Source organism: Leptidea sinapis, chromosome Z, assembly GCF_905404315.1.
Source record: "Leptidea sinapis chromosome Z, ilLepSina1.1, whole genome shotgun sequence".
Lineage (NCBI taxonomy): Eukaryota > Metazoa > Arthropoda > Insecta > Lepidoptera > Pieridae > Leptidea > Leptidea sinapis.
This window is the reverse complement of record NC_066312.1, coordinates 13,396,654-13,422,342: the sequence shown is the minus strand read 5'-3', so window position 1 is coordinate 13,422,342 and position 25,689 is coordinate 13,396,654. Positions and strand designations below refer to the sequence as shown.

The following is a 25,689-nucleotide window of genomic DNA, read 5'->3' as shown; positions in this document are numbered from 1 at the left end:
TATTGGTCTTGTTATAAATCCTTACAGAAAAGATTTATAAATCTTTAGCTTTTTACTTATTTCTAGCAAGACTAAATATAATATTATACCTACTTAGGTAACAGCTATCTACGAATTTAACTTATAAGTAATTATTGTAATAAACATTATAATTTATAGTCTTTAATTTATCGCTCTTGATATTTAGTCAATTATAATACAGAGATCATAAGAGGTGTAATCATTTTATACCTAGCACTCGGATAAATTATGCATTGATGTTTATATTACTTTTGTATAGCTTTAGCGTTTGAAATACTAAGGTGTGCGTAGATGTAGTAACATAATTTGTTTACATGAAGCGTAAATGAATAAACACACATTAATGAGATTGTGTGTTCCCCACAACTTGAACTCAATCGTAATACACGAGTTCGATGACCCAGGCCGTCGACCGATTGAACATTATTATAAAACACACGAAACGTAATATCACTAACGCCATCTCTTATCACTCTAAGTAAACACCAATTAATAAGAGCTATCTACTCACATAGGTAATTTATAAGGAAAATAAGTGACCAAACGTTCACGGCATCCGAGAGAAATCACTAGCGCACAGTTATAATTGAGTCATTTGTTGACAAACAATCGATGCCTCATGCAATATTAGTTAACAACACAATCCTAAGCAAGGGCCCGGGATGCACTGGCAACGCCATGAACAGTGAACACCGAACACTAAGTAACAGGCATGCATACCGTGTACCCGGATTCCGTAGATCTGACATCGGCGCGGTCCCTTTCGTTCTTAGGGCCGACATTTTGTGTCGTTCGGCGCTACGACATTGGTTGCTATGCGCACCAATCGCACCGCTCGCTTCAAACTTAGAATCAAGATGGCAATAACGGTGGGGCAATACGGAAGGATGATCTAATTCGCCTCTTTAGTCAATAATAGCAATGAAGCTAGAAAAGGTCATCCTATTATATTTTAGCAAAGCGGGTTTACTCTGTATATATTTAACGCTGTAGTCATAAGGACGTATAATTCACGTTGTTCGATTGTCGCTTACATCTTTTTACATTAGTCAGCATATCACCCGCACAAATTTGCCTGCCAGGCCACACCGCTCAAGGTTTAGCACCAATCGGCAGCCTGCGTCTAATTTATTGTCATTTATCGTGTCATATCACTTAAAAATTATGCATGATTTCATATTCACAAAGGCAGCAATTGAGAACTAGGCCATCTAGGCCTCTAATTATATTACCTACCTATGCACATGAGATATTTCCCGAATCAGCGGTTATCAGAACTCTCATCTCCTCAGCTTCACTTAATGACAGCTTTTGAAAAATTTTGGGGTAAAAAAAATAGACGACGACCGATTCTCAGACCTACCTACCAAATTTATCGTACATAAAATTTATCGTACTACAATTATTGTATTCTATTGCCCTCTTGCAATTCACAGATCCGCAATAGGATCTGTGAATGGAACAGAATACCTCGTAGATGGGTGAAAATGTGAAGTTGTATGTAAGTATTTTTTATGCTAAATGACCCTTGTCATTCAGGGGTGTAATAGATGTTTGCCGTTTCTCAGACCTACCCGATATGCACACAAAATTTCATACAAATCGGGTCAGCCGTTTCGGAGGAGTTTGGTAACAAACAAACAAACGAGAATTTTATATATAAGATGTAGATTATGCGTGGTAACACAAGTGGTGAGCGAGTAATTTGACTGGAAGTCGACAGTGTGTTAAAATTGACGATAAATATTAGGTCCTTACATATGAAATTGGCGTATTTCGTACTGGCCACTTTAATCACGATGTTCTCCTCTTCGGTAAGGAATTCCAAATTCAATTTTGTACAGCTATTTACTCATGTATTTGTGTTTCGATGACCTTCATTCAATTGTTTTTTTCTGTTTGCGTCACTCATTTTACAAAATGGTAAACTTAAAGTATCGCATTATTTACGAGTACGATTTCCGCCGTGGCACTAGTGCTGCGGAAACGACGGCTCGAAGGGTGAATGATATGTATGGCGGTCATGTTGCAAAAGAAAACACAGTTCGTTTTTGGTTCCAATGTTTTCGTTCTGAAAATTTCGACCTGCAGAACAAGCCCCGTGGACGGCCTGAGATCCAAGTTGATAATGAAGTATTGAAGGCTATTGTGGAGGCGGATCCATCGAAAACCACGTCGGGGTTAGCTGCAGGCTGCGGTGTGTTAGTGATAAAACTGTTTTAATTCACTTGAAGCAAATTGGGAAGATTAAAAAGCTTGAAAGGTGGGTACCTCACGAATTGACTGAAGCAAACCGGCAAACGCGCGTCGACTGCTGCGTTACATTACTGAACCGGCACAATAATGAAGGTATTTTAAACCGAATCATTACCTGTGATAAAAAATGGATTCTTTACGATAATCGGAAGCGCTCAGCGCAATGGTTGGATCCTGGCCAGCCAGCCAAATCCTGACCCAAGCGAAAATTAACGCCAAAAAAGTTACTTGCGTTTGGTGGACTAGTGCCGGTATTGTTCATTGCAGTTTTCTCAAATCTGGCCAGACTATTACGGCTGATGTCTATTGTCAGCAATTGCAAACCATGATGGAAAAGCTAGCGGCTAAACAACCTAGGCCGGTCAATCGCTCCACGCCACTGCTACTTCACGACAACGCTAGACCACACACTGCACAACAGACGGCTACCAAATTAGAAGAGCTTCAATTGGAATGTCTAAGACATCCTCCGTACTCCCCGGACCTTGCTCCAACAGATTACCATTTTTTCAAATTTGGACAACTTCTTGCAAGGGAAAAAATTTAACTGTGATGGGGCAGTCCAAATCGCCTTCACAGATTTTATTGATCCCGTCCGACTGGTTTTTTTAGTAAAGGGATCAATCAACTACCTATGAGATGGCAAAAGTGCATAGAAAACAATGGTTCATACCTACTTTGATTAATTAAATATATTATATTTAAAAATATTCGACTTTTTGTTCCTCCCATACAAAACGCCAATTTCATACGTAAGGAACTAATACTCTACTTGGTATTGGATCACAGTTTGCGTGCCTCAAGGTTGCGTGTTGTCTCCTCTCTTTTTCCTATTTTCATTATTTCTATATCGTCAAAACTTTCTTTCCTTTACTATCTGTATGCTGATGATCTACAGATTTACGTCCACTCCCCTCTTAAGAATCTCGCATCAACAATACCTTTTTTTAAAACGATATTGTATCAACTAAATATATGGACTTCAAATAATGTCATTGTACCCTTTCAGTAAGCCGGTAAAAAACACATTGAGCAGACATTATCATGCAACACACAAATTGAGAATGTCAGTAAAAAGATTTTCGCAGCTACGGGTACATTCTGTAGACTTCGGAATTTTTTACCTGTTACCACCAAAAATTTGCTTGCTTAGATAATCCTCTACTCTCTAATCTTGACTATGCAGATACTTGCTATCCAAGTACTCACATGACCGTCTTTAAAATTTGTAAATTATAGGTTTATATTTGAGTTACATAGGTATTATCACGTATCTGAATTTCGGCCAAGCCTCACGTGGCTCCCGATTCAATTTCTCCGGAACACTCTTGCTTATTCTTTCTCTTCTGTACTGTATTCTTTTCGACCCACGAACTCCCCAATATTTAAAGAAAAGGTTTGTTTATTTGCGTGATTCTCATGAGCTCAAGCTGCGATCTGAGCTAAGAGAATGAAGTGTACCACCTTTTTTCGAATTAATTTGTGGTTGAATTTATCAGAATGTGGAATGTTCTACCTATTAATATTACTCAAAAGTAGTAGTTGCCCGTTGCATTCGCAACTAAAGGTTCAATTTTTCATTCAATAAAATGTTTAATATGAGAATAATCACGTCATAAACATAGGTGAAATAACTAATTCAATTATCAACGTGTTGTCGTACTGAAACATGAAAGGCAAGCCTGTCAGCCATTAAGTTGTCATAGCGACATCTCATGCAATGATATTATAGTATTAAAAGAGGAAAATCAATCGCATCAATGGAGTCAATTGGTACATTTGGTCGTGGTCGCTCTCTCGATACGAAAACGGTACACACGCGTTTGTTGTTGACAGAATTGCTTACAATTCGATATAGGTACACCATTAAAATGCCTTCTTGTGTTATGGGAAGATGCAGTAATTACGAAAGTAAAAAGAAATCATAGATTTACATACCACAGTTAAGAAATCATGAATTATAACAATTTATTTGATTTCATTATTTATGTAACAAAATAAATATGTCGCCATGACAACGCCGATCGTCGCCAAGCCGATCATAGATTAACGTACAGAAATGACAAAATATTGATGCTGTCTGTTGCGGGATGATCGAGGTAGAATATTTTAGCAAATGATGCAAAAAAGTCGTTGTTGCAGTGAATTTAATACGAAATGCAATTATTTTTAATTAACAAGTGCGTATGTAGGTAGCTGAACTATCAAACTACTAAAACAAGGTTTAGGGTAGGTAGCGGATGTAGACAGTGAGTGCTATTTGTTTACGTAGGAGTTTTTTCAATAAAACTGTCCCTTTCAGTATATCCCTTGCTAACTGCAGAAGAATCACTGGATCATTTTCTTCTTCTCCCATTACCTTATTGTATTAAACCCTCAACAAAAAGACATTCAAAATTGTATTGTATTTTTATTATTATAAGTATAAATAATTGATATCCTCAATGTGGCTATATATTATAATCAATATTAAATTATTTTTTTATAAAATCAATGACACATTATCTACCTAATTTTAAAGCAGTTTTACTACTTTATAGCTTTTACTACATGAACTCATGAATGAATCGTAATTTAGGCATAAATCACGGTGTACGGCAAAAAATCATATCTGATGAACTAACTGTATTTTTTCTATACAAATACGAAGGAATTAGCATATTAGAGTTATCTCTTTTTCGCTTGCGATAATTGCATTTGCAATCCTTCTTTGACGTGTAATCGTAATGTAGTGTGCTATTGCAATGTTAAATTATTCATGTGTGCGTTAGTGTATCATTTTCAAACACCGAATGTTGTCTACGTAACCTATCTATACTTTTAAATATCATTGCATCCCATGCTGCACGGACGCATGCCAAGAAATGGAAGATATTAGTAGGAAGCTCAGACGCTCAATAAAAACATAATAAAAAGCGATTTCTTAGTACAAGTCGTTTAGTGAAAATGTATAGTATAATTATTATAACAATATAAACTTAATCGTATTATTATTGTAGTTGTGAAATCCTATTTTTTACCCTCTTTTGTGCGTATATTTAACAGTATAAATGTAAGTTGTATGTTTGTATATGTGTATATATACAATATATCCTATAGTAAGTTAATTTATTGCTTTAAGTCAAGTTATAAATAAAATCTCCTACCCTACCTGTACCTTCTCCTACACCTATTTGTTACCTGAAATAGATCGCTGAATAGCGATTACTTTTATGTACAAATTTTAAAATTTTTAGTGTAAGAAAGTGTATTCTTTCATTTATTTAAGCAAGACAATGATGTTACAGGATGATGCAGTCACCCACGCCTCACGATAAATGACATACTTTTAGTTAAGTCCTATACCTATACAGGATAGATTTTTGAGGAGGACGGTGATGGCCATGTCAGAAACTACAAAACTTGACCCTTGCCAGCAACAGAGTCCACTGATCCAATAATACAGGCTGTAATTTTTTTGAAAAATCATTCGTGTCGATTTCCGTCAAAAGTCCAAGAAATTTTAAAAAACTTAATATGCAGTTGTTGGTTTCTTATACATCGAGGGCATGAGTCCTTTCACGACTTTCCCCTTACTTTCGTAGTTTCCGACTTAGCCATCGCCGCTATCTCAAAAAACCATCATGTATAGTGGAATTGGTCAAGGAGGTATTGGTGGCCACTACATTCTCCTGATATAATTCACTATAAATCTAAAGAATAAACACATTCAATCTAAAAAATATTTAGAGTACAATGTTTAGTTACAATGAAGCTCAACTGGGGCACAAATTTGACCTTGGTAGTTGAAACTGTGAAAATGACGTAAGCGTCGAGGGAAAAATGTATTCGAAGATGTGTGATGTGCATATAGCTCATATGAGAGATAAACATTTTGAGCATGTTCTGATTAATCTAGATAATAATCTTCATTTTGTAAAAAAATTCACGGCTCAACCTCAACTTTATCCATGAATTAACATCACCGACAAAATGAAAAAATAGTTAAGGTATATAATAGATATAAATATATATAAAATATAAGGTATATAATAAATATAAAGGTAAGATAAATATTTATTATATGCCATATATAAAAAACGCTATTTCTCGTAAGTACATCCGCTCTTTATCAACACCCCTATTAATGCCTCAACTTAATGAAGTATCGGAATACTGGGTTCCGAACTCGATTCCAAATTCCGCGGTCATCTGGAAGGTAAAGCCGTATTGGCTTCGAAGAAGCTGGGCGTCATTAATGGAGTACGCAAATTCTTTACGCGCAGGCACATATGGAGAATTGCTGTCATCTCTGGTCTAGAGCACGCAGTATCAGCTAGACCCATTTGACCGCGTGCAACGCAGAGCTGCTCGACTTGTTGGGGATGAAGTGCTCCGTGAACGGTTAGATAAGTTGGCGTTGCGTGGGGATTGCCGCCGAACTCCACCTTCGCACGACACGCCATCATTTAGCATATCATCCCCACCATTTGGATGCATTCCTCCACAGTGTGGTTTTCAAGGAAGTCTTCCTTGTAATGCCAAACTATGGAATGAACTTAATTGCGCATTGTTTCCACGAAAGGTGCGGCAACCAACAGGCAATAACCATAGCAAATACAAGATCGCTCCGAGAAGTTTTCGAATATCCCAGAAGTGTTCTGAACTTCTCAAAAGAGCCGCTCTGGTTGGAGTTACTGTCCAATACTGCACATAAAATGGACCTAAAGTGTTTTAATTGCGAAAATAGAGTCTACTCCTATACCATACCATGCCGCATTGTGGATGTTCAACAAACATCAAGATAGTAAGCATGGAATTTATGTTTTCTGGTTGTTTGCTAACGTCTTTAGTTCCCTGCTCAAATTTTACTCCTGTCTATTAAGTACAAATGGGTGGTAGAGGCTGATTTTTTTATATAAACCGGTGGTGGTCTACTGCAGGTATTGACCCGCACAGCTCATCCGAGCACTCCCCGTGATAAATGCGGTTGAAGATGCAGAGAGAACCCACATCTCTAAGCCAAAGAATCAAGCCGATCGGAGATGAGACGATCGTAGAAGATTCGAGCCGCTCCTTGTACGCGGTCAAAGAGGTGAGAACAGTATTCCATGTGAGACCGAATTTGCGATTTATATAGTCGCAGACGGTAGCTTATAGTGAAGTACACTGTGCTTACCTTACTGTGCTTCACTATAAGCCTTGGTGTCCTCAACACCCAGATTGGCCAGCAGTATGGCCTTCTCTTCCAAGTAGCCACGGAACTGAACGTCGCTCGAGATACTTCTCGGGATACTCGGCGTCGATATATCTATATATATATGTCGACGCAATTATTGCACAACCAGTAAGTTGTGGCAATGGGAGACTTTAGCGATGAACGCATTAGTTGAAGCTCCTCTAGGCATTCCAAGAGCTAGCGATTATCATATCAACTCCATAACTTTGGGAGAAAATGGAGGAGGCAATGGGATGGTTGTTGGACAGATCCGATCGTACACCTTTCTTAGGGATCGGGTGCCCTTTCATAATTTCAGTACTACATCTGATGAGTAGGAGAGCCGGAAAAGTTTAGTACCAGTACCAATTCCGGAGCTTGTCCGCAGCACTATCGGGGGAATGCCATCGGGCCTGCTCGATTTATGAATTCCCAAGATGAAGAGTGACTTAAGCACGGTGCCATGCTGACCAATTTGCAACCAATTTGCAATTTGGTCGAACCAAGGTTGTGATCTGCCACCGAAAGGTACCCAGGAGGATGAAATGGAGAATTCCATACCTTCGGTACTGTACCACATCAGCAACAGCGTCAGAAGTGGCACCTAGATCATACACCAAAAATAATTTGTCTTCAAGGTAGGGATGCAAAAACATAAAAAGCTGGTCCGTGTTGGGCGGGTGATCGGAACGGTGCTACGGATCAGAGACCACAGAGGAGGGTCAACGGAAATTAGGTAGCCATCCGGATATAAGGTCAACACAAGGTCCAACAGTGCAGTCTGGGATAATGGTACATTAACGAGTTATGTCAGACCATATGCTAAATCGAAATCGTGAACAGATCTCCCCGCATGATTGGCGGTACGTAAGCCAAACCATTCGGCGTGGTGGGCGTTAAAATCGCCAAGAAACACGATCTCTACGATGGGAATCTGCTCATACAAAGCCATGGGACCTATAGGCATACAAATACAGGCATGCGTAGATTCGTGGATGGTCGTCACAGTCTCCGCGCAGAATTTGACCAGTCTACAGACCAGATAATGAATAGGTCTTGTCTTTCAAGGACACTCGGGGGTCGAGAACGGACATCCTCCCTGACGTAAACGCACATGCCAGCCCGTGATATTAAGGAGTGTTCCAAATTATACCCCAGGTAGAAGAGGTATGTATGTATCAGTCAGAGAGGATATATGTGTCTCAGTCAAAAGAGTAGGGCAGGTCTCCAGATGGAACTCGACGGCATTTAAATTTTAGTGAAGCCCCCTGATATTGCAAATGTCTACAGCGAATGTGGTTTAGGGTTGTTTGAGCCTCTTGCTCTGTTTGCCTCGAGTTAGCACAGGTTGAGTTGTCTATTTTTATTCCGTGCTGCCATTTGTATCTAGAGGGGAGGGGGTTAGGCCTCCGGATAGCCCAAAGATCAAACGAAACACGAAGCAAACTTACGTGATGGGGAGTGGTGAGGTAACCCCCCATCCGCAATACCAGGGGTCAAGAGGTGCGTTGCGGCCTTTAAGGTGGGTGTATGCCCTTTTTTGAATCTCTAAGTCGTATCGGTTGGGGAAAACAGCAGCCGATAATTGATTCCACAAAGTAGCCGTGCGAGGCAAACGCGCAGTTGTGGAATGCTAGACCTCAACGTGATGCGGGTGGTTTTTAGCATTTTGAAGTAATGTCCGGTGGTGTCGATTTCTGAATATTTTTTTATAATGGAATAGGAGGACAAACGAGCGTACGGGTCACCTGGTGTTAAGTGATCACCGCCGCCCACACTCTCCTGCAACACCAGAGGAATCACAAGAGCGTTGCCGGCCTTTAAGGAAGGTGTACGCGCTTTTCTTGAAGGTGCCCATTTCGTATCGTCCCGGAAACACCGCACAAGGAAGCTCATTCCAAAGCTTCGTGGTACTAGGAAGAAAGCTCCTTGAAAACCGCACTGTGGAGGACCGCCACACATCCAGATGGTGGGGATGATATCGTAACTTGTGGCGTGTCGTGCGAAGGTGAAATTCAGCGGCAGGAATCAGGTTGAACAGCTCTTCGGAACACTCCCCGTGATAAATGCGGTAGAAGACACACAATGAAGCGACGTCTCTACGCAACGCCAAGTGATCCAGCCGTTCACAGAGTACTGGGTCCCCGACAATTCGAGCTGCTCTGCGTTGCACGCGGTCAAATGGATCGAGCTGATGCTGGGGTGCGCCAGACCAGAGATGACAGCAATACTCCATGTGAGGCCTTATATTGCTTATTAATCATCAGAGTTTGTTACTATTACCACCTGGATAATGGATAATCGGACAATAAACTATCATAAAACGGGCTCGTCGAATAATACTTATTAGTTAGTATTTCCACGTTCTTTATTAGTATAATTAAATTATGTCAAGGGCTTATCAGATTCACTCTCCTGTTCAGCCGGACATACGCATTTCATCCGACGCCGTTCAGCTACGGTAGCTGCTTCATCTGCTGCATTGTTCATCTCCCACCAAATGGCACCACCGAGCAAGTTGCGAAAATATGGTGGGACGCTACCTTCGCGCAGAAGGTATCTGAAATTCGCCTTATTGTTAACATCATAACATAGATGTAAATTATGCATGACTCGAAAATAAACATTCATTTTGTTAGGTACCCCACTGTTTGTCTCTTCGAATTCCTCCGAAAAGGTACGGAACTTTTATTGGCAGATAAATATGCAATATATGGATCAAATGTTTTTTCATTTTAATTTGTTAACGTAGAATAATCTACATATATCGCCTTGTATTTTTTTAGGTATATATAATGAATGTCATCTAATGTGCCAAGTTCACCAACGGGGACATTGGATCTAATAGAGCGCCGAGAAAAAATCGCTATCGACCATAGAATAAAAAGTGGCGTATTGAAACATTAAGGTAGCTTGCCTATCGCTAGCTTACAGATACCACCTTGTACCCAGGATCTGCATGATTTACCTCCTTGCCCATTTATTCAACCAGGACTATTAAAGGTTTTTATAACGAGGAGTATTCTGAAGACCTGTTTAGCTGAAAGGATTTTTCATACAACCAACTTGAAGATCTTGTGCTTCCTGTGCGGTTTCCATCGATAGGAATTGGATGGAAATTTAAGACCGGCAGTGCTCTTGTGATCAGAAGAGTACGCTGTTGAGAGAAATGGGTGGCGGTGATCACTTACCCAGGTAGCCTCGCTTATATTCATCATAAAAATAAATATATACGTATTAGCTTTACTACTTCATAAAAAAGTGGTATTTTATTTGTAGCCCAAATTCTGGCCAGACAAGGTATTTCCACAGTTCCGTCACTTGCATTGCATTCCTATAAAAAGTGCGAAACAGCGCACCACACATGTACGTGCAGCGAGTGCTTGACATTTTGCATATTCTTGGTTTTTTCTTGAGTTTAAATTTATACCAAGATTATTTGTAAGGCCGTAAAAGATTTAAATATATATAACAAATAATAACTTGTAGAACTGCTCCTCTTTGTATTCTTCTGCGCGCCGCCTCCAGTACCGCTGTTGGTTGGTATTTATTTCAGCAGCGTTATCCATTTCTTGTATCTTCTGTTCTCCTTCTTCACTTGGTTTTTCTGATGCTTCTATAATACGATATAACTTTTATGATGAATAATATCTGTGTCAGCTCTTTAAAGGTGCAATAACATTTTTTTTAATTCTCCCGTTCCCTTTTCACCCGCTCGTTAGCTTGTTCTGTATTTCACAAAACAATACCTTTACATCATTCTATGGTAGTGAAAAAATAAATCGTTGTTTATTTATAATTTAATAATAATATCATAGGGATGCTTTTTTTGTACCGTAACAAAGCGACTGTGTGACGTCATCGACGTCAGGGATAATATAACTGGGTAGTACATTTAAACAAACAACGGCACAATTTGCGGACTAGAAAAGTCATTTAAGAATAGAATACAGGCGAAGGTTACTAGTTGCATGGATTTATTTGTTTTTTCCCTCATGCTTATTTGTTAGTGGTACGAGCTCAATGTGAGGTGAAATATAATTTATGTAAATTGCAATTGTTTTGAAAAGTTTTAGTTCTTATCGATTTTAGGGCATTTTAGCTGACACCAACTAAAATGGCCCTGTGCTTCCCCGGGGCGTAAAAAGAATAGGGGAGTCCCAGACCCAAGGGTGTCGTAAGAGGCGACTAAGGGCTTTTCAGAAGTGGGAGAGTCACGCTGCCGTCTTATGATGTCAGCACAATCGGGCCAGACTCGTCCGGGTTAATTACCACACTCGCGCAGAATACCGGCGTGAAGTAGCGGCCTGGTGCCACTATGTTTCGCATAGGTTAGTGTCGAGGACCGGAACCATCCCCCCCTCCTCCACCCGAATATGACAGCGGAGCTTAAAAAGATTTTACCCCAGGAGGGTACCGGAGAATCCCTCCCCGAGCATTTCGCTCGGGGTACCCGTCGTATTCTGGGGAGGGCACCGAACCGCGCATGTCCGAGGACAAACGAGGCAGTAACACCACGGCACCCCGCTCCACGTTGGTGGACTTTTGCAATATCAGGGGATTTCACTCCAATTTAAACAATTTAATTTTTCAACGGACACATTGCCGAATGGCTTGGATCACGTACCACAGACAACGCAGGGCGATCTGTGCATAATTTGGCATTGACAGGGTATCATCTGCCCCAACTGGTTGAGTCACCAACGCGGCTCCCGGATGTGGATAGCCACATGCCGTCCTTATTAGACAACACATCCCGACAGTTACCAGATCTCAGTCGACGCCCTCCTCAGATCGTCCGACCATTGCCTGGTGAGGAGTGTAGTGTCTATCCGACGCCCACGTCGCAGACCGCCAGCGGCCCGCCGCGAATGGCACTACAAGTCAGCAGATGCATTCCTTTTTTGCATCCTACCTTCCCTTCGGATAATCCTAGCGCCCGTGCTGCACGAGCCATGCAGGTCTCTCGAGAGAAATCGTCATCCAGTGCCGAGAGAAACTTGTGTCTTCTATTGATTCCTCTCTTGAGAAGCTCGCGGAATGGGTTAAATTGAACCTTATCCAATTTAACCCCCAGAAGACTCAAGTTTGCGCGTTTACCACTAAAAAAACCCCATTTGGCGTATCATCGCTCTTCGACAACATTTTCCTTACAGCCTTGCCTAGTATCACAATTCTGGGTCTCAAAATCTCGAGCGATTGCGAATTCCGCGGCCATCTGAATGACAGACAGAGACAGAATTCTTCGCGAGCCGAATGTGCGTAATTCGGCTTGTTTGTGTGTCCTCTACCGCATTTATCACGGGGAGTGTTCCTGTTTCACCTGATTCCTGCCGCCGAATTCCATCTTCGCACGACACGCCACAAGTTAGGAAATCATGCCCACCATCTGGATATGTGGCGGTACTCCACAGTGCGGTTTTCAAGGAGTTTTCTTCCACGTACTACGAAGCTGTGAAATGAACTTCCTTGTGCGAAGTTTCCGGGACGATAAGACATGGGTACCTTCAAAAAAAGCGCGTACACCTTCCTTAAAGGCCGGTAACGCTCCTGTGATTCCTCTGGTGTTGCAAGAGAAAGTGGGCGGCAGTGATCACTTAACACCAGGTGACCCATACGCTCGTTTGCCCTCCTATTCCATAAAAAAATGGCCGACTTAACACCACAAGAAATAATTAGAGCAGATGATATGCGCAGAAAATTTCAATTTATCGCAGTACCCAACGATACAGCTTGACTAAATCTCCTGTAAGGAGTCAAGACAGTTGTACTTTCTGGCGTTCTGACTGCCATGCCATGAAGTTTGGATGTATGTACTAAGTTCGATGTAAACCGCACAGCGGACAACGCAATACCTCCAAATAGTGAGGATGGTATCCAAGATGATACGTAGAACACAAGCGCAACACTCTATATGTGGCTCCAACTGCCCGTTGTAGAGCGCTAGAATGTAGATCAACTGGAAAGTAAGCTCTATTTGTGACCCCCAGTAACCTATCTTGGAAGCCAATTTGGCTTTGGCTCTCCGATTACCGTGAAATTGACAATCGCTCGTGATTTCTATAGCCAGTATTCCGATACTAGGTTAGCATTAAGGGAAGTTTTATCAAAGAGCGGTGATGCTTCAAATGGTTAGTGGTTTTGTTCTTTTGTACAAGCTTTATTTTACCCCATTCCGAGACCTTTTCAAGAGAGGACATAAGTTTCCTCCAGCACTGGTCAGTTTTCCAGAAAAAAAAACACATTACCGGTATAACACATGCCGTATAGGCATATCCAGTACTGTGATACGCATGTTTGAGGTGTCCAAAATAATATAATTGATCTTTAATTGGTAATGTCATGTATTGTCTTGTGCTCTCAGGTGCTAATTTCACTTGATAATAGATTTGCTGATGGTCCAAATGAGTAAAATAGATTGAACCTGATAATCAGCTCAAAATCTGTGATATGCAAAAGAAATAGGATCGGAGATAGCACACAGCCTTGGGGAACTCTAGTCTTCACAGGCAAGTTCGAGCAATATTCGTCAACAAATGAGTTTCTTACGCCCATTCAGGTCTGCGAATCATACTTTTTCGAATGGGTGATAGAATCTGACTGGTTGGCTGGGCGAAACATGTTGTTTCAAATTCAAACAACTTGCTTCGCCCAGCGACATATCTGGTAGTAAAATTTTGCCCAAAAGGAACTTCGTATGTATGTGGAGCTTCGGATCCTTCGGCCCAGTGCCGCAACCCAGGTTCTAAACTCTTGTTTTTTGCAGTCAGCTACTACTTGCAACTGACGCAGCAAAGCAGGGCGACTTGCCACCGATAGTGGCAAGTTTACTTATTTTAAAAAATAAGTATTACATTGATTTACCTATTTAAATATAATTTATGATTTATTAATAGGCTTTCAAGCTTTCTAGTTTGAAAGAAATTTATTTTATTATTAAATGACTAGCTGGCCCAGCAAACGTTGTATTGCGATATAAAGTAATATAAAAATCGCGATAAAAAAATAGGTGTTGATCAAAAAAGGGTGAAAATTTTAAGTTGCATGTATTTTTTAATGCTGAATCAGAATAAAAAAAAAAATAAAAAAAGACGTCCAAAAATTAAATAAAAATGTTAAGGGTGAACAACCCTTATCACTTAGGGTTATGAAAAATAGATAGTTACCGATTCTCACTACTAATATGCATATAAAATTTGGTAAAAATAAGTAAAGCCGTTTCGGAGGAGTACGGTAAATAACATTGTGACACGATAATTTTATATACAAGATTATGTTGTAAGAAGTCAGAAGTGCTAAACCCGACTGCGCTGCCGGCTCTCACATAGTGATCGCCAGCAAGCGTCTTCCCACTTGTAGCACCTATTTATCGCGCAGATGTCTACTTCTACATTCTTTACATACTTTACCTACGCGCTCTATCTATATCTAAACAATCTATACATATAATATGTAGGTATATGTCTTTTTAATACCTTCTTCAGCCTCTTCTTCTATAGATATTTCCTCCTGTATCTTCAATGGCTTTGTAGTTAGAGATGCTTTTGCTCGACTTTGCACGTCCTCTAACAGTTTCATTCGAAGTTCTTCGTAATTTCTAATAATGTAATCATACAATTGTTTTATTTATTTTTTATTAAATTTTGTCAATCCGAGACAAGAGATGACGCTTACTAAATTGGAACTTAGAACTTGGAAATTGGACTAACTTTCTCGACTACCGTGAACTTAAAAAATAAATATTTCGAAATAATTGCTCTATTCGTTTTTATTAGGTTTCGTAGCCAAATGGCAAAAAACGGATCTCTTATAGATTCGTCATGTCTGTCTGTCCGTCCGTATGTCACAGCCAGCTTTTTCCGATACGTTAAAACTTGGTAAGTAGATGTATTCTGTGAGCTGCATTAACATTTTGAAACAAAAATAGAAAAGAAAAACAATAAATTTTGGGGGTTCCCCATACTGAACTGAAAGTCGAAATATTTTTTGATCATACCCATAAGTGTGGGTATATCGATGGATAGGTCTTCAAAAATGATATTGAGGTTGTTTTATCATTTTTTTCTAAACTGATTAGTTTGCGCGAGAGACACTTCCAAGTGGTAAAATGAGTCTCCCCCGCCACAGTTACAGTTGAAGTTACAGAACTTCAAAAAGCAATGGTGTACATTACCATGCAAGCTTCCACCGAAAATAGTAGCTAGTAAGTAGTTTTTTTTTAATACGAGATCAATCTTTACAACGAACCACAAGAACTTTCATATTATTTTACTTCCTGCTACGGAACGCTTCATGGGCGAGGCCGACTCGCATTTGGCCGCTTTTTTATATAAGATGAGGGGAACATGGGCAAGTGACTCACATGGTGAGAAGTAGAAAAAACCAGCTGCGAATGGATATCAGCAATACCAGAGGTGACAAAAAATGTGCTGCCAGCCTTTGCGATGGGAGTATGGTGTAGAATTTAAGGTACCCGGCAGCTACGATGCCACTGAGTCAGAGACAACATGTCAATATTATAACACCTGTATTTTTGCGTTGTGGGTTAAAAAAGGCTCAAGGATGTGTCTGTGTTTTCTACCGAGCTGTGTTTAATAAATATTTACCGATGAGCTATGGTTTGAATAAGGTTTTCGGTTTTCCTATGTTGTTCAGATCGGAAGTCCACAATGGGTATGTTGAGTATTTGCTCGCTATCAAACTCTATTGCGTGGCGGTATTTTAGGATGGCGTATAGAAGCTCCTTCGCACCACTCAACTTTTCTCTATCCTTTTCTTTCCACTGCTGTTCAAGTATCCTATGAAAAAGTTTGGAATAAATATATCTCTGAAAATCTTAGTCTAAAGTAAGGCCTATGTGATCGTCACAGAGGTTATATAAACATAGAAATCTAAATGAGATGGTAATAGAAATGTTATGAGTGATAAAGGTCAATTCACACATATCAGTGAAGTCACAGTTCCGACACGTGAACACGACATGAGCGCATTTCCAGGTGTCAATGTCAGTGGCGACACAGGGGTCTCAGTGTCAGTGCCGGCAATTACGGACGTATTCGTTGACAACGATATTTTTGTTGGATCATGGACGCCGTGGCATCAAAATGTACGATGAGTACATTCCTTAAAATATTCAATTCAAAGTATTTCCTTAGCTAATTCTTTGTAGTTATGTCATGAATTCTCCTTATGCCTCTCTTAAGTGTCATGCTTCACCTGCACCATGCTACCCTTTTCCTCATTTTGCCTTAACACTACTTTTCTTCTACGTCTAAACTTTAAAGCAATAGATATCATTGCTAGCTCCGTAGTATTGAACTGAGCCATAGCATTAATCACGATACCAGTATTCATTCGTCATCTTACTTGCTGGTGGCCTTTTTTATTGAAGAGGACAAATAAGCTCACGGTTCACCTTATGTTAAGTGATCACCACTCGCGCCGCCCACATTCTCTTACAAAAACATAGGAAGGTGAATGCGCTTTTATTTAAGCTACAGATTCGCCCACAGTTCGGTGTACGTGCAAGAAATACTGCACTGTAAAGGAACGCCACACATCCAGATGGAGGGGATGATATCGTAATATGCGGCTTGTCATGTGAAGCTGGAATTCAGAGGCAGGAATAAGGTGATACAGCTCTTCAGAACACTCCCCTTGATAAATACGTTAGAATACACACAATGAAGCGACGGCCATACGCAACGCCAAGTGATCTAGTCGTTCACAGAGCTGGGTCCAAAACAATTCGACCAGCTCTGCGTTACGCGCAGTCAAATGGTTCGAGCTGATACCGTAGTGCTCCAGACCTGAGTTGACAGCAACTTCATATGTTACCGATGTACGTCACCTGAGAGGTGACATGTTTAACGCAGCCATTTCACTTCTATTATAGTATGTTCGTATTTGGATTTCTATTTGCAGATATAATATATATCTTCTCAGAAGGTAACTCGTACTGGTATGACGACAGTCGTTTTGCTTGCCTATTGGATATTTCGGAACAAGCTAACTTAACTAACTAGCTAGTAATTATCGGAAGCAATACTTTCCGCGCCCTACGCGAGGCCTTCTCCATCACCTGCAGTACAGAGCAATTTGCCGGTTTGATGACTACGTATTAAATAACCATAATTTCGTAGCCTTACGCGTCTCTAAAAAGCACCAGCTACAAAAAATAAAAAATAGCCTCAAACAATACAATACCTAAACACATAGGCCAACGGCAATCTGTTGGGTAATACAGGGTCTGGTTTCCTTGGTTTTGGGTGAAACCGACCAAAGGGGCGCATCCAATGATAAAAACCCTTGCCACAATCTTTCTTTAAATCTTTATATGTTAGGTATGTGGGCTTATCTGCATATTTAGACTCCATCAGCCATTTCTGTAAACAAAGTGAATTGTTTTAGTAGTTTAGAAATTATTGTTCTCATAAAATTTGTAAATATAGTCATTATTAAATTTATTAGGGACTACACTTTTATTAAAAATCGTTGTCGGTTGACTCGCGTAACTGTATATGTTTTCCTTTAGTGTCAAGAAGGTCATCTGGCATAGTGTTAGGTACTAGGAAATAGTTATGAATGTAGTCAGTAATTACCTCCGTCTCTGTCCGATGGATTGGGGTCAACATTGACAAAAGACTACGATTATCGCCGAAAGTATCATAACGGTTAATAGAGCACCATGGTTGCCACTGGCATTCTTTCTTATAACTATCCACATGAGCTCGAGACACTAGTTCGCTGCATCCCAAGTCACTACAGACACAATGGATTATTCCAATAAAAAATATTATGGCTGTAATTAAATTTAATTAAGAGATTAGAATAGAATTAAAAGAGAGTTACCGTTTGAGAACAAAGAACCTCAGGTCTTCTTTACCTATATCCTTACATTTTTGCTGAACTACTGAAGAACTTACATTTTTCTTTTCTACACACTTATTATTTGAACCTGTAGATTCATCGTCGTGATATGTTTCATGAACTCCAATTACTTCTTCGGAAGATCCAATATCATTTCGTATACTAATATTGCCTTCCTCGTTTACTATAATTTTTTTTCCTGAACAATCTTCCATTCTTAGCCAATACCGATTAATTTTAGTGGCACTGCATAAGTCATCAGATTTTATTTTTATCATGCATGTAGTTTTCGACAAACATTCTGGACATGATTCATAAGTTATGTCCAAGTTTTTTCCATTGAATTCAGCTTTGGTGGCATTATCTAGGAGAAATTTATAGTTATGGTCAGCTGTCAAAGAAATACTTGTGTCATTAGGCGAATCAATAGTAATGTCGTAATTAGATCTATTGATTGTTACCGTAGTATATATTGGATGTTCCACTGTAATCTGTATTTGAACTGAAATATAACCATCACTTCTTGGTTTTTCAGGCAGGTCACCATTAAGATCCTCGGCTTTTTCACAATCAAAGCTTTCACTGACGTTCGATCTAACAGAGTTTTTAGATTTCACACTTTCAATATCCATAGTTTCTGCGTTAAGCATTGCCAAATATTCCAGCTCTTCTCCAGTCCATTCTGGATATATTTCTTCTGGTTCTATGAAATATTTGGTAATTATACGAGTTTTATTGGGAAAGGTAACAATCTGAACACCGTCTTTATTTAATAAAATATGAGTTCCATCCATTCGCCTCGAAAAAATTTCACCAAGACAGTAATCCGTAGCTGTTCTGATAATTAATTGTTCAATGGTGGTATTTGTATTATTCGTCCACATTTCTCTTAGACCATTCGTATGAATTGTTTCAAATTCATGTATAACTAGCTCGTATTCTGGCGGTATATCCTCCATTTCTTTGTTATCTGACATAGGGTCTTTTTTGGATGATTTTGGTGATGATTTGCTCGGTTTTCCTTTCTCTTTACTTTTACCTTTCTTATTTTTATCGGAGCTGGTGTCGCTGTTAAAATCATCATCATGTTCTGTACATATTACCCGTTTTTCACATTTAGTTATTTTAATGTAACTTCCGTCGGGTCGCAAAACTTCTATATCGCCGTTAGTTTTAAAAACAATTACCTCTCCATTTAAACTTATACACCGCATCTCCTCTTCACTACCTGAAGGATTAGTAATAAAAAATTGTTTAATATGGGATATTTTAGACGAATTCTTTTCATGAACTGTTTCAGTAATAAGTCCATTAGGCCAAGTCACAGAAATTGAATAGAAACTTTGTGTTTCAACGAAGTCAGTCAGGGCGGCTTTGAAAGTAGAACAATTATTGCTTAATTTGATTGAATTATCCTTATGTTCATCTTCGGAAGTTATTGCCAAAATTGGAAGATTGATTTCATAAGTTTGCTTCTGGACATATATACTTAGGTTACCTTTCGATACAATCCGAAATGATTCGCATGCATCAATTACCTTGTTATTTAATTGATCGCCTATAACCTTATGTATCCAAAACTCACTGTTTTCATTTCCTGATTTAACCCTTAGTGAAACGTTTTCTAAATTCATTGGAATCAATAAATTGTAATTAGAAAATATTTTGGTGCCATCTTTAGCGAAATATGTAGAATCTTTTCCATAGACCTCAAGCCTCCGGTTGCCTAAGTCATACCCTACAAATGATTTCCGTAAAACATCGTTTTTTTCAGATCGGTCACTAGTAGAAACCATGCTCTGTCTTTTTATTCGGGGAGTTGAACCCGTAACGGATTTAGTTCTTTTACTTGCTTTAGATTCAATGTCAGTGAGTGATGGTGTTTTAAATTTTTTTAACACGGTGCTTTGTATTACCATCTCCTCTGAAGACTCTTCTTCTACATGAGTAAATTCTGCATGTTTTAGTGATCCCTCCATTAAGAGTTCCTTATGTACTTCAGCATTTTCTAAGCATGAATGTGTAGCCAAGCCTTCATTTAGATCCTTAATTAGCGAGCACGATTTGAACATAATATTAGCGTCGTAGATCTTTTCTTCTTTTTGAATCCAACTATATTGTTCTTCTAGCACAAAATCAAAGAAATCTTGTAAACATAAAGGAGTTGATATATGACAACGCCATTCATCTCTTGATATTCCATCTTCATCATGACTGTTAAAGAACATCATTATGAGACAATCAGTTACCTCACAATATTTGTAATCAACGCAGTTATAACGATTATATGAATCCAACATGATTTGAAATGCGTTAATTCCACTGAACTCTTCAAAATATTCATACTCACGAATGAAATGATCTTTTGGTTTTCCACTCGAGATTTCTGCTGTTGATATCAGTTCACTAATATCGGGACATTGAAACAAAAATCTAACACTGGTACTTTCGTCGTCACTTTGTATATTATCCTCTGTGCTTTTTATGATAGATGGCACTAAACGAGTAATAGAGCTTAAATTATGATGTAAAGAAGGCGACTTGGAAAGTGGCTCAGCAAGGATGCTACGTTTAAGATAAACTTTTTTAAATTCAGTTATAGTTGATTCGGGTAGGTGTGTCTTTTTTAATGAACTTCTGTTATCATATAATTTACGACAGGCTAATATATGAATTAATCTATTTAATTCTGCTGTTTCAATATCACTTCTCTTAAAACAGGACAGCAACAAATTAACATGGAAATTTATTTTAGCCTCTAATTCCTCATTGATACGTTCATAATTATTCCACAATTGATTTATGGGCATTCCTATTAACATTGACCGTATAATGTTATGTAAATTTAGATTTCCTAGGTGAAATGTATTATATTTAGCAATATCGCCATAATTTATTATAGTAGGATTTTTAAGATTCTCATATTCTTCCCCATATGTTAAACGATACGACTTGTTTTTATTTTCAGAACTGCAAAGGACATTAAACATATCATTAACCAGTCTTTCTGCTTTTTCATTTTTATCGTTTGCATTAACTGCATCATCCGTAACATTTATTATAGTAAGGGATGTATTGCTGCTATTTTCTTCAAAATATTTACACACAGTTTGTAACATACTGTCTAAAAGCGAATATACAGTCACACATTCTAATGGTAAGTCTTCAATCTGTCTTTTGTAACAATTAATATAACGTTCATCAATATCTTCTTCAGGAATATTTATTATATCCATATTTTCTATGTAATGGTTGTGTTGTCTGCTCAAGTCTTGAATGTCATACATGAGATAGCATAACTCATCATAAATTTTTTCAGGTGTACCGGATAGATCTTCATTACCCCAGTAAGGAGGAGAAAATACTATAAAAGCAGTATTATTATAATACTCAGAAGAACTCTTATGTATTCTTAATTCTTGAACAGTATCCCAAAATTTAAGTGACTTTTCCATTAATAATTCTGTCTGACTTTGTCCCCTTTTGGTAGCCCGAAGTAAGCCTGAAGGTACGGTTACCGCTGAGGTGTCTATCCTAACCTGGATAACAGCAGTTAGTGGTATTCCAATTTTAATTAAATTTTGTGCTAAATAGGGCTCCACAAAACCTGTTATGGCAACGTATAAATTTGGTCCATCGGTGGGATAATCATCCACATATACTTTATCTCTCCACTCCTCACCTCGTACACGCAGTAATGTACTATATTTTTTACCTTCATCTGTATCTAAAAGCTCAGGTTCCTCAGGGACTTCGTTTTTACCCTTGCCCTTAGGCAGATCAGGTGTGGGCTCAGATAGTTTAACGCTTACCGTTCCTCTAACTTCAGCTCTATTAACCATTGTTTGAGATTCCCTTCGCATTCCATCTCTTACTTGTAATCTTTGACGTTTAATATATAAATATTCTTCTTTCATCTTCAAAATAAGATGTTTAATTATAAGTGCCAATACATCAGGAGGTATCTCCTTTTTTTCTTTGATATAGGACTGCCCTTCTTCAAATACTCTGAGACTTTCATCCTTTACTTTTTTTTCACTTCCCAGCTGGTTCACCATAAATATTGTTTCAGTTTTACAAATGTTCTTAATTACAAATCGTCGTTCTTGTGCAGCAAAAACTTCAAATTTGTTAAGATAAATGCGATCTTGATCACCACCCGCAGCTTCAATTAATATGACTTTTACTTTCCATTGCTCATCGTCCAGTAAAGCTTCCTCTATATATGTTCGCCAACTATTTGCAGTATCCTCGTTAGTACTCCCTTTTTTTGGCCCCATAGTTAATGAAAACCATAGAAAGTTGCAAAAACTTGAGTATTAGAAATACAAAAACAAGATTGATTCACAAATTGACACGTTGTCAGTTTTACTTTTATTTTGATCGTACTTCAGCCAAATTCGGCTCTGGCTGGCTTTAAAAGGTTTTAAATTTTAATAAAATGTTCTTATACTATTGTAGTAGTACCTGTTACAAACAACTTAAATTGATTTATTATACTTTCGTAGAAATAGATCGCAGAAATAGAATGCATCTTAGCCGTAATAGCCTCATGCAAACCAATTCACTCTCAAAAGAGTGTTTATAATAATATTAGCTCTCATAAGAACTGTTTCATTGAACGTCTGTTGCCCCGGTTAGATATGACGGTAAACGTATAAATATCAAAAACGGAGACTTTATTGGTTTATTTTACGGTAAGTTTGCCTATCTATCTTCTCTACCATAATAGATTGTGTAGGAATACTGTAGACCTGGACTATCCAATTACCACAGGTCGTCAAACAAACATATTAATTGACAGACCGTTTAAAACATGTGATACATATTCACATGAAACCGAAGAGAACCATACCACACTAGACAAATTATGTAACAGTATGGAAACTAAGCCTTGTTGATAAAATACTTGCCTACACTCAATTGAAGCGTAGGGTTGTAATGTTATTTTTTAATCGACTTTAAAAAAGGAGGAAGTTCTCAATTCGACTATATTTTTGGATCGAAGATCCTTATGGGGCGTTGCGGAGCGTAAAAAAGTAAAAGGCGTAAGATTTTTATGTATAGGTAGTGTATGTATGATGGCTATACAGTGTCTAATGCAGGAAAATAGTCTACATGATCAGTGATAAGTAGTTTTTTAAACAGAATTTAATTGAATTTTTTCTTGGAAATATTTTTTTTTAATTTTTGTTGAATTATTTTGTACATGTATAGACGGGGCAATTATGGTTTTCGTGAGAGTCAATTAAGAACAATTAAAATCTATTTCGAAATACAAAATGGTGGATATGACTTTTTCAATAAAATCAATATGGGTATCATTTTCCAGGTTTTCGGGAGTGTCAATAACAAATATTACATCCATTTTGAGATCCAAGATGGAGTATGTGCCTTTTTAATAAAATTAATATGGGTATCATTTGCGAGGTTTTCGGGAGCGTCAATAACGAATATGACATCTATTTTGAGATTCAAGATGGCAGATATGACTTTTACAATAAAATCAAGATGGGTATCATTTTTGTTTCGACATTGCGAACGTCTGAAAAAGATAAAAAAATATTCTCTTTGTCATTTTCATCAGAAAAGCTTTAACCTTTTTCTGCGTAAAAAAAGTTCAATCTTGTGTTCATTTCTTACAACTCGGACGAAGGTGAACACATAATTTTATTTCAAGATTCTAGCATTATCGGCTTCGCGACCCTCGAGAATCATGAAAACAAGCAGTATTTGTTTAAACACCCACGAAACTAATTTTTGTCAAAATTTAATAAATATAAAAAAACATCCTCGAAACCATTAAGCTGCAATCATAAAAAAAATTGATAATAGTGTAACGTCGTGAATTATTTTCACGAATTTATTACAATCTCACGGACTTGTAATTCGAATACCTACTAATAATAATAATATAACAATAAATAATTCGTAATATGCTATAGGTACTACTTTATAGTTTAAAAACGAAAACAGATCGCTGGAACAAATAACAATGTGATACTCCTCTTGACGCGACACTCGCTACTGCAACACCGCGAAAACCGCTTAGAGGCCTCGCCGAAGCGAATTTGGAACGATTGTAGGAAGTTTCCATACAGGAGCCCTGTTACCAAAATCGAAATAAAAAGTTGACGTTGACGGTTTGTACATTTTCATGAAATATTTTTGTAATTAATTTTAGTATAATTAACAGAAAATTGCAATTATATGTTTTTTAAATAAATTTTACGTTATTTTAAGGGATTTTTTTAAAGTAAAGAATTTTGTAATACATACCTGCAGAATCGAGTAGTGGGGTCTTACGGCCGTTCCGAAAATGCTATCTACAAATAGAGATAAATTAATACCTTCTACTGTCAGTAACTACTTGTCAATAATCTGAAACTGTCCCAATATACCCGATAAGTCATTCTTATCGCCTTATATTGGGACGCGTGAATTTCAATTTCCATACAAACTATTTATCGCTGGTAAGTTACCGTCGATAAGTTTATTGGGACAACAGTCAACGATAGTTACGATTTGCATCTCAAGTAGGCCACAACCGGAGAGAGACTGAATATTGGGAACGGCCGTTAGGCTATCAAGTCAATATCTATTAATTTAATAATTTATTTGGAACTTTTGACGAGTTGCTATTTAACATTAACAATAGGTTTAACCGGCGAAGATTGTCCAATCTTATATTTATATATATATATTTATAACCGTCCGGTTATAGATAATAGTCAAAGTTATGACGTCATCTAAGGATTGTAAAATGGTGCAGCACATTTTTGCTTAACCGGTACGTACTTTAACATGTTTAGGTACTTTAACCTAAGAGTGTCCATATAAATATTCCTAAAGATATCAATCAGTACGCCATTGATGGATTGAACAAAGAGATGACCAAAACGTTCCATAGATCGTTTATTCAAATCAAATCAAAATTAGGTACTTTATTCATGTAAATCAAGGAAATGACACATAAGAATGTCAATAGTAGATTTTACAACGAGTGCACAAAACGAACCATTTTTATCCGAGACTTTTAGCAATGTCGATAGCTGATTGTAATGTCGAGGTTAAAATGGTTTTGTGGACGAGTTATAAGCTCTGCTTTTCATTTCGATGGCGGACATGGACATTTTTAACAATTTTTAAGAAATTAATAAACGCACGCAAAACAAGATCTGTTTCCCGCCGCTTTTTTTTTAAATCTTACGATATTGATATTAGGCTTCGGCTCCAGACCTATACAGCCTACTATTAAATTAATTTTGTAATAAATAATATATATTTTTAATTAAAAACCTACCGTTATTTAATTGAAATTTTAATATCTTTTATCTCTAAAAAAC

The 25,689-nt window shown here is 38.1% G+C and overlaps 1 protein-coding gene across 1 annotated transcript; it reads right to left on the bottom strand.

Annotated features, from left to right (window-relative positions):
- Positions 1-9,842: 9,842 nt before the first annotated feature.
- LOC126978544 (uncharacterized) lies at positions 9,843-22,623 on the bottom strand. The gene is made up of 7 exons (XM_050827469.1): positions 18,326-22,623; positions 18,076-18,235; positions 17,681-17,859; positions 16,081-16,272; positions 14,950-15,071; positions 10,958-11,090; positions 9,843-10,034 (listed from the first exon to the last, which is right to left on the bottom strand). Exons 1-7 carry the CDS (start codon positions 22,621-22,623, stop codon positions 9,860-9,862), a joined length of 5,259 nt encoding a protein of 1,752 aa, XP_050683426.1. The 3' UTR covers positions 9,843-9,859.
- Between the last annotated feature and the right edge of the window lie 3,066 nt (positions 22,624-25,689).

Coding starts and splice junctions, on each gene's coding strand:
- LOC126978544 (XM_050827469.1), bottom strand. CDS start 22,623: ATGGGGCCAAAAAAAGGGAGTACTAACGAGGATACTGCAAATAGTTGG. Junction 17,860..18,075: donor TCCATCGGACAGAGACGGAG/GTAATTACTGAC, acceptor CTTTGTTTACAG/AAATGGCTGATGGAGTCTAA. Junction 11,091..14,949: donor AGAAGAAGAGGCTGAAGAAG/GTATTAAAAAGA, acceptor ATCGTATTATAG/AAGCATCAGAAAAACCAAGT.